The 12,762-nt window shown below is 40.7% G+C and overlaps 1 protein-coding gene across 2 annotated transcripts in view; it reads right to left on the minus strand.

Annotated features, from left to right (window-relative positions):
- The window catches only part of LOC113008735 (ankyrin repeat and BTB/POZ domain-containing protein BTBD11-A), a 255,693-nt gene that overhangs the window by 92,635 nt on the left and 150,296 nt on the right, over nt 1-12,762 (minus strand). For both annotated transcript variants that reach the window (XM_026146397.1, XM_026146398.1), the window contains exon 2: nt 1,657-1,806. In XM_026146397.1, coding sequence (XP_026002182.1) covers nt 1,657-1,806 — 150 coding nt within the window. The remainder of the gene's footprint in view (nt 1-1,656; nt 1,807-12,762) is intronic.

Genomic DNA, 12,762 nt, shown 5'->3' on the forward strand with positions numbered 1-12,762 from the left:
AAAAATTTTATAGCTACGAGATCAATGAGCATATATTTTATGTTTATTCTGACTTATCTTGCACACAGCCCGTTGCCGCCTGTATCTTCTAACAGTGTGAGACCTACTAAGGCCGAGCTACAGCTTGTGTAAAGTGCTCAAAGCTCCGTGATTCTGCAGTCCAGTGCAGAAAGACAAATGAGAAATCGCCTGCATTTCTCCAGCAAAATTCTGGACAAACACTTTTTAGAGCGTCCAGCACATATTTGTGTTTCTCCAGTAGAGGTCAAAATAGCTGAATACCAACATCTTGCAAGACTTGCTTCTTTTCAATTTCAGAGCAGTTGATCTACAGACATGTGAAAAGAGTTTTGACAGGAATCTCTGGAGTCCTGTCATAAACTAAGTACATCTTTACTGTCCATTTCTACTATACCTGAGCACTCAAAGCACTTTATACAACATATGTCATCCACTTAAGCACTTTGTTTCTGTCTAAATGCTTTCTATCTGTCATTCACACATCTTGGGGTTTAGTGTCTTGCCCAAAGATGCTTTGGCATTGAGCCAGGGATTAAACCACCAACCTTCTGATTAGTAGGTACCCTGTTCTACCCCTTGACCCACATCTACCGCAAAATAAGAGGGTAAGTAACAGCCAGGCTTTTGCCAGTTTGCAGGTCTGGATGATTCAGCTGTGTCTTAACACAGTTGTGTTTTAACAGTCTTCCCAGGAGTGGCTGTCCCAGCAAATTCACCCCAAGGTCAGACTATGCAATGCTCAGAGAAACTGCAGAAAACCCAAGAGCTGCTTCTCAGACTCATTTTGCGTGATAAAATTTAAAGTTCTTGACAGTACTGTTATAAAAAGACTGAACAAGCATAGCTGCTTTGGAGGACTGCAAAGGAAAGCCTCTTCTGTCTAAAAAGAATATGGCAGCACAGCTAGGGTTTGCAAATTTCCATCTGAATAAACTTTAAGACTCTTCGAACAACGTCCTTGGACAGACGAGATGAACTGGAGATGTCTGGCTGTAATGCACAGAACCAAATTTGGCCACAGGACCTGGGCATCATGCAGCCAGTGAGTCATCCATGAACTCCTCTGTATACCAAAGTATTCCAGAGTCAAATGTGAGGCCATCTGTTTGACAGCTAAAGCTTGGCCGAAATTGGGTCATGCAACGGGACAATGATCCCCAACAAAGAAATAAATCTACAATAGAATGGCTGCAAAAGAACAGAATCTAACTGGGCCACTGCAACACTTTGGGTCCAGACCTCAACCCGACTTAAATGCTGTGGAGAGACATTAAGAAAGCTGCATGATGAATGCCTGCAGACCTCAATGAACTGAGGCAGTGTAAAGAATAGTGGGCCAGAATTCCTCCAAAATAACACGAGAGAATTATAAAGTCACACATTTAAAAAATAACTTTTCTAATGAAAATATTTATTTCGCCTGACAGCACAGTATCTAAAAGACCCTTGTCAGTCCCAATTTCTTCTGGAACTGTAGATGCATTTCAATTGTCTTGTGAGCAGACTTTTAGGTATAAGTAAAATCCTGAGATTTTCATAATGCGAGACTAGTGAAACCTTCTTTCCCACCTGGTTAGAACTCTGCTGAGTGTGCTCTCACTGTTTGTTCTGTGTATAAAAAAATACCACACTCACTCAGCTCCGCAATGCTTCCCACTCGGGTCGCGAGCAGGGACTGCTCCAGGGTCCGGAGCTCGGCTTGGGTGTACCCGTGACCTTCACTGCCCCTCCCCGAGCGTTGCTGGTCCCTGTGCAGGTTCAGACTCTCTGGGAGGCTCAGCACACCTGGAGACGGCACAGAAAACAAAGGAAATTTTAAAAAACAACAACTCATACATCTTCTTCTTCTTCTGGTAATTTTCCCATCAGCTTTCTGCTGATGCCAGATTTATCACAGACAAGAAGTAACAGGGGAATGCAAACTCTAGAGAAAGACAAGAGGAGCAGCAGAAATGCAAATCAGCACTTTGAGATAAATATTCTGCACAGAACTGGGAAGCTGTGCGATTAAAACCACTTTCATGTTGCAGCCAGAGAGCAAACATTTGTCTAAATGATTAAACATGGGGACAGAGTCACGGGTTAATGGCATACTGTACGTGATGATTCTTCTTATTTGCATTGAAAACCTCACAGCTCACAAAGCTTTCTTGTTTTTACCTCAACCTTCAAACTCTAATTGAACTGAATCGTCTGTTAGCCACATTTGTTTCTTCAAGTATTCACATCTAAATCACCTTGTCGTGATCTCAGGTGTGTTTCTTTTTTTTTTTCTGCTGAAAACAAATGGTAGCAGATTACGCTCGCTAGCAAGAATTAATCCATTTAGGAGCTGTTATTGCAGCCAGGCATTGTGTAGCTGCAAAGAATGGCTTGTGACAGATTGGATATTGAGTTTTCTGCTACAATAGAATGGAAAGCAACACCACGCCGGGTGCTAATCCTAATGACACAGCACAGTGGGATATGCCATTTTTCAAAGAACAGTAATTACAACATGGAGGAATGTGGACAATTTGTCTATGTTTGATGCCGGCAGCTAAGAGAAAAAAACCCTCGCACAGTGGACACAGTGCACCAAGTTCACGAGCTTTCTTTAGTTTTCCCTGTACAGAAAAGACCTCTCCAGACTCAGATTCCTCCCACCATCACCTCTTCCCACAGTGTCCAACCCAAGAATTCCAGTATTCCCCAGTCCCAGTCCTGCTCCTTTTTCTTCCCACAGCCTTTCCGGGGAGGTCTACATGATTTTTTTCCTAATAGCTTTTTCCATTGCTGTTTTAACCACTGAGCAGTATTAATGGAGCAGCTGGTATTAGGGTGTGTCTCGAATGGAAATCCTCAATGTTAAAACAAAAAAGCGTGGCCGGATCTGCAGCAATAAAGAATTTCTATAATCCAAAGAAATGAAAGACTCCTCTAAAATGAATGATTTGCTGAAAGCTGGCTATATGGTGAGGTGTAGTTAGCAGCTGCTTCACACTTAGCTCATTTAAAAGCTCTTTAAAATGGTTTGTTAGTACATATGGTGTTCACAGTTTTAAGTGTTTGAGATCATTTTCTATGAGTGCAGATATTTAACTCACTGCTCTTTGAACCATTTATAATTGTATTTTATCCACAACTGTCACCCTAACAGTCATTTATTTGTTGTGTATACCACTGTGAATAACTTAAGGGGAACGGTTGTCTGAAACGGTGGACCTCATTTGTAAAATTCATGACTTTGGGAAAAGCCACAAATTTCATGCAAAGAGATTACTGAGACAGAGGGGTGGCACCAGAGGAGCTCTGAAAGCCGATTTCACCCTGCCTGTTAGTTTGGCCACACACTTTTTCCTTCAGATGTGGTTGGGTAGTACATAACACAGCCAAGTCACTCTCTTGTATAGTGGATCCTAATGTAGTGTCAACATTTGGCATAAATACCTTTGGCATAAATTAAACATGAGATTTTATATTTTAAGTTGCTGTAGACTTGTTAACTAATGGGTGTTTATTACAGAGCTAATGGAAATGATTTATAATTGGTGAGAGTTGGGGCGAGATGTGCGATCGGTGCTGTTTCTTGTTTGGAACGACCGAAACAATTACTGAAGAAGTAGAAAATTGGGCCTTCTATGTGCACCCCTTTAACTGCTTGTTAACACAAACATCTAAACAGCCAATCACATGACAGCAACTCAGTGCATTTAGGCATGTAGACACAGTTAAGGCAACCTGCTGAAGTTAACACCAAACAGAGTGGGGAAGATTTTGAATTGAGTATTTCAGACCAGTTTTTCTACTGGTTCACTGCTTTCCACAGTCACCAGATCTCAACCCAACAGTCCATCTTTGGGATGTGGTCGAATGGAAGAATTGCGTCATGGATGTGTAGCTGAAAAATCTGGAATAACTGTATAAATATGGAGCAAAATCTCTGAAGAATGTTTCCAACGTCACAAAGAATCAAAGCTGTTCTGGTGGCATTAGGTGCTCCAGTCTGGTCAAGGCTGGAGCTCAACCTAATAAAGTGTCCAGTGAACTTCAGTTAAAACACTACCATATAAAGAAAAAGACAAGATTAGCATCTAGCTTATTATAAGTGCACACCAGAAAAACAGCATCCATGACGTTATGACAGCATACAGCGTTTAAGTGCACATGGTATGGTTAACTTTCACATTCCTGAAGGCATCTTGCTCAGGTAAGATCCTGCTGATTTAAGCAAGCTAATGCTAAACCTTAATCACCTATTACAACAAGAGCACAGCTCTGTAATAAAGCAGTCTGTGCACTCTGTCTGCAATCCATACCCTTCACCCATGGGTGCATTATGAGACAAAAAGCTTGAAGTAAAACATTTTAAAACATTCTTACATTCTTTCAAAAGTACAGCAATTGTTCTCCTCACTTTCTAAACTTGTAAAGTTGGTTTTTTTTTTAATAAGAGGTGATGCAACACAGTGGTAAACATGCTCCTGTTCCAGCTTTCTGGATGATGCTGCCACGTGGTGCTTCATTTCAAGTAATATTCTGTCCTTTTACCATTTGCACATCATTGAATTCTGTTTTAATCTACATTTTCCGTGCATTTCAGCTTTGTTGAAAACAGGGTTGCACTATAACGTTGCCTTCAATCTCAAATGATCAGATAAAAGAGGGTAAGAGATTTCATGGAGCCTCAAGGAACTGCACAGATGGACGTGCCACTAAAATGACTTTTACATACAATGAACCACCAATTGGGAAAGTAAAACCACTGACTAAAGCAGCTTAAAGTCTGCTCCATGAAGATGATAAACACATGACTGAATTTGTATCTCTAGACTGAAACTAACGAATGTTTTTCTAAGCAGAAGACATGGATCAAGAGGGATGGCTTTTATAAAGGTCTGTGAAACTGCAGAGTAAACAACATATCAGTTGAATAAAAGTGGCATAAAAACTACAGAAAAGCAGGGATTCCTCAGGCTTTTCGGAAGAGAGAAGCTGTCTGTCCTACTCCTGTCCCAGATTGAAGCAGGGAAATCTCTTGAAAAAAACATATTGACATTCATGGCTTCCTGAGCTGCAGATTTTGCACTTGTGTGTGTTTTTAGGTGGAGGTATAGGTTTGAATAATTCACAGTGCCCTCTGTAATCAAGGCTTCCCATCTTCATTTTCACTTCACCCCCACCACTGCCCAAACTATTCTTTTAATAATATTACCGGGGTGCCAGGGAGTCCTTTGCTGAATTATTCATCCTGTCAGATCAAGACATATAAACAAGTCTGCAGCGCTCTCTTTCCCCACCTCCCACTCACTCTACATGTTATCTCTCACTAACACTTGGCTTCTCCAGATAGGAAAAAAAAGTAGGAATATTTGATCCTGGGTGATGTTTGTGTAATAAACATCAGAGGTGAGAAAGAAGGCAGCCTGGCCCCTCGGAGGCGAGGAACAGGGAAGAGGATGAAGGGAAGAGGGAACGCTGACACAAGTTTGTGATTAAAAAATGACAAACAACATTTCCATGTCACATCAACCACGTCGTTCTGTGACCTCTGAGGCAATTATATAAGTACATATATATATATATATATATATATATATATACTTTAGGAACAGTCTAATGCCACATAAACAGATACAACCTGCACTGCCTACTCTCTGCCTCTCTTCACGTGCCCGATGAGCAGATGAAAAGGATGCTGGGTCACGGCGACGGGACTAGTTTAAAGCTCCATGTGGTGCACCGAAATCCCCTCAGTCATTCCCGTGAAAATACCACTGCTCCTCATAAATAAAATAAGTTCTCATAAATAATATAGAGAATATTGAGCTTAGAACACATACAACAGCTGACAGTGTGGCAATGAAACAGGCTTCAATAACAAGCAAAAAAATAAAAGGTATTGTCTAGAACAAAGCAATTAATAAAGATTCTGCACAATTGTTATTATTCTGCTTTAACTAATATTACTTTTACTACTATACTAACTAATATTTATAGTTATCAGTGTTTTTATAGCATTTGCATGGATGCATATTACTTAGAAACTATAATTCTTGTGTGCCACGTGTTGTTTTTTAAAATATCATCTCACATGTGACGTCTGACCTCTCCTTAAAGGTTAATAGACTTATCTGAAGGTCAAAGTAGCACTGACACTATATATACAGTAGCTTTTAAGACTGAGTTTCTTAATACCATGCTTTTATTGAGAACATATAGACATATAGAGAATAATCTATGGGGATTCTAAAAATCATGGTACTTTGGACCTATGACCTTTTCTTCTGCCTTTGTTCCTACTGGCAACACTTAGTGAATGATACTGGTATATGGGGGTATCATATTATGTGATTACACACACACACACGCACACACACACGCACACACACGCACGCACACACGCACGCACACACACAAAATGTGTGTAATCAAGTCAAAACATCTGTCAAGCTACACGTTTATGACCTCCACAGCACTACAAAGAGAAACAAAAAAAAGAAAATTAAACTAATGTATACTTCGGACTGTGGGAGGAAGTGACCAACCCTAAAGATTTAGTCAAACATTCAAGCTCCATACAGAAACGTCCCCAGGAACCTTCTTGTTTCCACCCATGATCCTTCAAAGACCAGCAGGTGTCTGTCTCTATGGGAAGCCGGGCAAATGTGATGGAAACACAGACTCAGACACTTTGAACATAGAGTTCAGTCACCAGTGTTTCACGAAAAATACACACAGACATGGCACGTACAGCTTCAATATACCATGAAAATCATTCTTTTCCTCGACCCGCACCGGTGGATCTAAAGTCCACCTCAACAGATATGGATTGAATTCGACCCAGATAGCCTCAGAGTACAAACATTTACAGCACTTGAACAAGAGTATACATTTTGAAATGTTTGCATTATTGGTATTGTTCGTTTGTCTGCCTGTTAGCATTCTAGCATCCGCAGTTGAAGATATCATGTTCAAATTTTGTGTGATGGCAGAGTCACGTCACATAGCAGGATACAGTATCTAAACCCATCTTCCTCAGTGGGAATGTGATATTCATTTCCACAACCACCACCATGCATGGACACTCACAAACGTCAGACATGGAGGTCTTATTCTCCCACATGGTTATCACATTCAAGTCAACTTGCTTAAGTAGCACTCAAAATGATTAGTTAGTAAATGATTATTGTAACTAATTATCTAAATGATTATTTTTGAGTTGCTTGTCTGTTATTTCAGCCCCTAACTGAACTGATAAAAGAGGATGCCGAGTAGAGATGGCTGGATCGACCCAAATATCGATGGTATCAATACCGCTGATACTGAGATTGGACGAGAGTTCAAATTTGCAAATTGATGATGATTCATCTCATAAATCCTGACACACTGCTCTCCCCTACATAAGCTCCCTTTATAGGTTGAAAGTACTAGTATGGTATTGGTATTGGTCTCGACAATGCTGGCCCTAAATTTATGATACCAACTTTTTTTTTAGTAAAATTATTAATAACTTTTTTGGTCTGGATGTTTAGCAGTATTTTTCAGTAGTATCCAGTTCAGGTAACCTCTTACAGGCTCACTTGCTTAATGTTCTTTACTTTTTTGTGTAACTCTTGTATAATTTTTGTCTGTTTTTGGGTACCTTTCGAAAAACGACACCATACTGTATGTCCTGTGTCTGCTTGTTCCTTTACAGAGATGGAAACTTACCTTTAAAAAATGAAACCTTTTTGAAAACTCTTTGTTCATATTGTGTTGACCTGACTTCCTGCTGCTGACCAGTACAACATTCAAAGGTTGACACTTGAAGGAACACTGAGCCAAAATGCAGAAAGCTCCTGTATTGTTATTGTACGTGGTGCTGGGTTGGACCTGAGTATTAACTGCTTTCAGAAAAAGCAGTTTAGTTATTGGACAGGACATCTGGGCACCCACCGGATAGTGTGCTGCCTCGTGGGGGAACGGGCTATATTTTAGGACTTCTAGTGTAGCTGACGAATATCCTGACCAAGACTTCCTCTTCATTATATTTGAATGCAGAAAGATTAAGAAAAAAAGCTAATTAAAAATTAACAATGAAAATAATACCTGATGTTTTGAGGCTACATTCTGACAAATTCAGACCCCTTTTAGTGTCAACATGGACTATCTATCTACACACAACCAAAGCCTGCACAGACACTGCATAGCGTTGACCCAGTAGGACTATAATGTAGATCACAAAGCTTTTGTTACTGTACCAATAATCATGTCCTTTATAGCTTTACTACATTCGATGGAAAAGTTAGACAAGAAATGTGGAGGAGGCGAGCAGAAATTTGGCCTTGTGTTTGAGCTCTCGTGGTATGCATCCCACCTGATTGGCCACTCTGTGAGCCCTGTAGAGTGGACGGCTCCCTACAGAAGGAGAGGAAGTTTGAGAGTGATACTGACCGATTAGACTGGCTGTTTTTTTTAGCAATTAGCAGGAAAACTAAAGCAGCCCTGTGAGTGGTTACTATGTCAACAAGCCTCAAGAGCTCAAAAAGTGCTGCAAAGACAAAAGATTTTTCCCTCCATAATGCATGCATGGTAGCTTGAATATCGCGCCATAAGGGAAAAGCGTGACTTTTAGCAAAGCATGTTGCTAGAAGGCAAGATGAAAGAATCAATATCTCTCATGTTTGTGGATTAAATATGAAGCTACAGTCTGCAGACGGCAGTGAGCTCACCGTGAAAGCAGCACATTGCAGGAGACACTGAGTCTCAATTCTCTCTAGGAAGGTTCCTAAGCCTTAGATCATGTGTACTGAACCTTGATGGAGGTGAATGGAAGCATGACCTGACAGGTTTGTCTTTTCTTTTTCTTTTTTTTTTGTCAGTATAGTGTGCAAGCTAACATTTTTTCCACTTGTTCTTCTGGGAACAAAGGAATAAAATCACTCATTCGTGGCTTCCTGAAAGGAAAGTTCCAGCAATGGTCACATGGTTTTTAAACTAGTTGATCTAACAGGGACACATGTGAGCCTTCTGCTGAAAGGGACATGCAACAATCTGATTCAGAGGGACCAAATAACCCCGACAGAAATCTGAAGAATTGTCCAGATCCACTACATCCACAGAGGGATAAAATCTGAAGTCCAAAATGCACCCCGGAGACTTTCATTCCAACTTCAGAAACGTGTCACAGCGTTTTCACAGGTGACAATACAAAGTGTTTTGCACAGAGCTCTGAGAAAAACACCGCAGCTTTAATAGCACACCTTGACATTTTAAATTGGATCTATTTTTCTGCACCAGACACTTGTTCGCTGTAACATGAAGGGGGGGAAAAACATTCTATGTTTGTGCATTACTCAAAAAAAAGAAAAAAAAGAAGTCTTGTTATCCTTGTTATGTCTTCTCACCAAGCCACAGGCAATGCCTCACGGCTTCCTGCAGTTCTGCTGCTGACTTTACTCAGTTTTGGCAAAAAAAAAATCCCCCAAAACATTATTATATAACATTAAACTCTACGCCAGCCTTGTGTGCCTCTTTTCTTCTATTTTGAATCATTTAAAACTGCACATGTGCTGCAGAGAAAGCTGATTGCTAATAATCGTTCCACTTTCTGCTTCTAAATGCTGCACGATAAAAATTTCCTAAACACCAGGGTGACATCTTCAGAACTGATTATCCGTCCAAACAAGAATGACCCTGCGCAAAAGACAGAAATCAGAAAATATTCATAATTAAGGAACAGAAACATCGACTAACAGTCAACATGAGCCAGTGCCTTCCTGTGTATGTAATTAATGGCTCATTATACAGCCGTTAATTACATACACATGTTAAAGACAAGGTCTTTTTAGTGAAGAAATGCAATAGTCTGGGCCGCTTGAGATCAATCCCAGGGCATAATGGGATTCGTGATCAATGCCATCCTTTTATATGACAGACAGCAAATCCCGCCTGAACGGTTTTAACCCTCAGGAGCAAAGATTGCTCAGTTCCATAATGCCCAACCTTTCAAGAGCCTCCTCAGGAGAACTGTACGCCAAAGAAAAACTACAATTGAGAGAACTAATTGTGACATGCCGGATGCCTCTGCTGCTCTGAGGTGCAAGTCAAGGTCGGTAAGGTCGTCGAAGCTGTGAAACATCCAGACGTGCAGGTATTGCAGCGGCGGCCACCTGACGCAGCCTGCTTATTTTTTTCCGGAGGAATGTCCAATCGATTTTTCCTTAGCGAGAAAGTGGCGCTCTCCCCTTGTCAGAGAGAAAACTCTGCTGGAATATTAACAGGTAGTTACCATGGCAACAGGCGGCTGCCAGCGATTGGCTGAGTGTTTTTTTGTCTCCTGCTTACTTTGCTTTACTGTAAGGTGAGCACACGTACACAAGAAAACTCAGAAGCCCCTGAGTCAAATACACAGACGTAACAAGCATTTCATCAGAGGGGGGATGACTGAGTGCTCCAACAGCTACGCAACAGAGACATTTAATCTCTAATCAATAATGAATAAATGGACTTGGGACTCAGACCAAATTAGCAGTAAAATGGTCAAAATGATTAAATGGCTGAGCTAACTGCCTATCTGCAAATGTCACCCACAGATCCATGACCCAGCCCACACGGTGAAGGAAAGTGCACAAAAAAACAGATTGTGTGCAGTCCTTTTGTGCCTTCATGCAACAGGCTTCATGGCTTATCTCAAATGTAGTTTCAGCTTGTGAAGATTTATAACTCAGCAGTTTGAAGAGTGAAATACAATGTCTTCTTGGAAGCAGGCCTCGCCATTTGGTCACACGGGTAGCTAGTTGTGTAAGTTATTTTGTAGCGCCTAGCTAAATGAGTTGGGGAGAGAGTCGTGAATTTAATTTTAAATGCTGCTTTACTCACTTATCTAACATCTATCTGTTCTATTTCTATGCTTCAGCAGCTGGAGCAGACCAATCAGGCCATTTGGAGATATCACTAACTGGCCTGATCAATCTCTCTCTTCTGCGATGTCTCTTTTGTCTTGTTTCGCTTCCCTCGCTCGCAACCGGTCGCAGCACATTCAATTTCATTTTTAATTCAACTCTGTTTTTTTTTATATAGAGCGAACGCACAACAACAGTTGGCTAGAGGTGGCTTCTATTGTAAGGTAAAAGAACCTACAGTAATACAGAGAAAATCCCAACATTCAACAGTGGAAAGGGTAAAACTCCCTTTCAACAGCAAAGAACCTTCGGTTGCCCTGCCCTTAGCCTGACTATGCCGAAGGTTATTTCCTGTTAAAAGGAAGATTTTCCTTCCCACTGTTGCCAGGTGTTGATTTATGTTGTTGATCACTTAAAAATAGTGATTAAGTCTATGAAATTAGCAGAAAAGCAGAAGCCAAAACCTCAGCCATTTTTTCTACTCCCGGCTCTGCATGATGCCAGTGGATGGTCATCTCAGGCACACAGGTCTGGCTGTTGGCACATAAGGCCCACCCACTTGCTGTTCAATCTTGTTGTTTAGGAGGGGCAGCCAATCAGCAGAAAGACGGTTTAAAAGGATGGGTGACCTTCAAGGGAGAGCAGTTAAAACTGCTTTTTTTAGACAGTGCAAGGGGAATACCGAGCTGAAAATGAAATCCTCTCAATTCATATCCTTAACTACAAAAAAAGAAAAAGCTTGAAAGCGTACTAATTTTGTTTAATTAATATTAAATAAAGCATCCTTAAACTTAATTTAAAAACTTTAATTAGCTTGAAACGAAACATTTTCATATCCTTAATTGACGTTTTAAACTTTGCATATGTGGAAATCCAGTTTGACAGATCTTCACCATTCACTGATTAGGCTGCACTAAATCATGGATATTATTTCAGTTTGGTGCTGAGGCCGTATTCTGTCATTGCCCTTTCAAAAGTGTTTATTTCACTGGCTTCTGTGCTGGGTGCCTGTGCTTTCTGCAGACAGACAACACAAAGGCTACAAGAAAGTATGACTATTATCTTCCTCACAGCTCTTAATGGAAACCCTTGTACTCTTGCACCTTAAAGGGGAGACATGGAAGCACTGCAGTTCTTATAAAACAGAGCTCATTGAAGATCAAAGAGGAATATAAATCTTCTCCTATACACTGGAAACATTTAAGCAGCAAAAAGGTTTAACCTGCTGTTCCACCGCAATTCTCTCGTTTTACTTGTAACCAAATGTCGGCGGGTTTCTTGGTAGTTACTGGAGTCCACTGAATTATGCCACGTGTAACTCTTGGCCAATATTTGAACACTTGCAGAGAGTTTATTGCAAAAGCTATACTATTGTTAGAAGCTGGATTTTAACCAATCAAAGGAAGTCTGCAGTGGCCACTTCCATGTGTCTTTATAAGTGTAACCTATCAGTGATTGAATCAGCATTTCGTCTCATCTATCTATTCATTAGAGGTCAAATGATGCACTGTTTTCCATCACACTCGTATCCAGTGAAATCTCCCCCCTCTCTGTAATGTCTGCCAACAACATGGGCCCTCACATCCTCATAAATACATCACAGCAAACAAGCACATCCGATACGAAAACACATACAGATGTCTCGACTTGGAACTCTGCAGCGTGCGCTCATCTGTTTCAAACTGGCTGCTTTTCATTCAACTTTACCTCCACAGACCCTTTCTGCATGTTTATAGACAGATTTGCATATTCTGAGATGTGCTTCTGCAGTCTTCGGCTAAATTTATGTGTCTCTCAATTAGTAAACTTTTTTTAAGTTTCTGTAAAATCTGCCTCAAACTGATGGTGCGGTGCTCAGGTTTGCATCGCAACCAGA

The sequence above is a fragment of the Astatotilapia calliptera genome, chromosome 17, assembly GCF_900246225.1.
Source record: "Astatotilapia calliptera chromosome 17, fAstCal1.2, whole genome shotgun sequence".
Classification (NCBI taxonomy): domain Eukaryota; kingdom Metazoa; phylum Chordata; class Actinopteri; order Cichliformes; family Cichlidae; genus Astatotilapia; species Astatotilapia calliptera.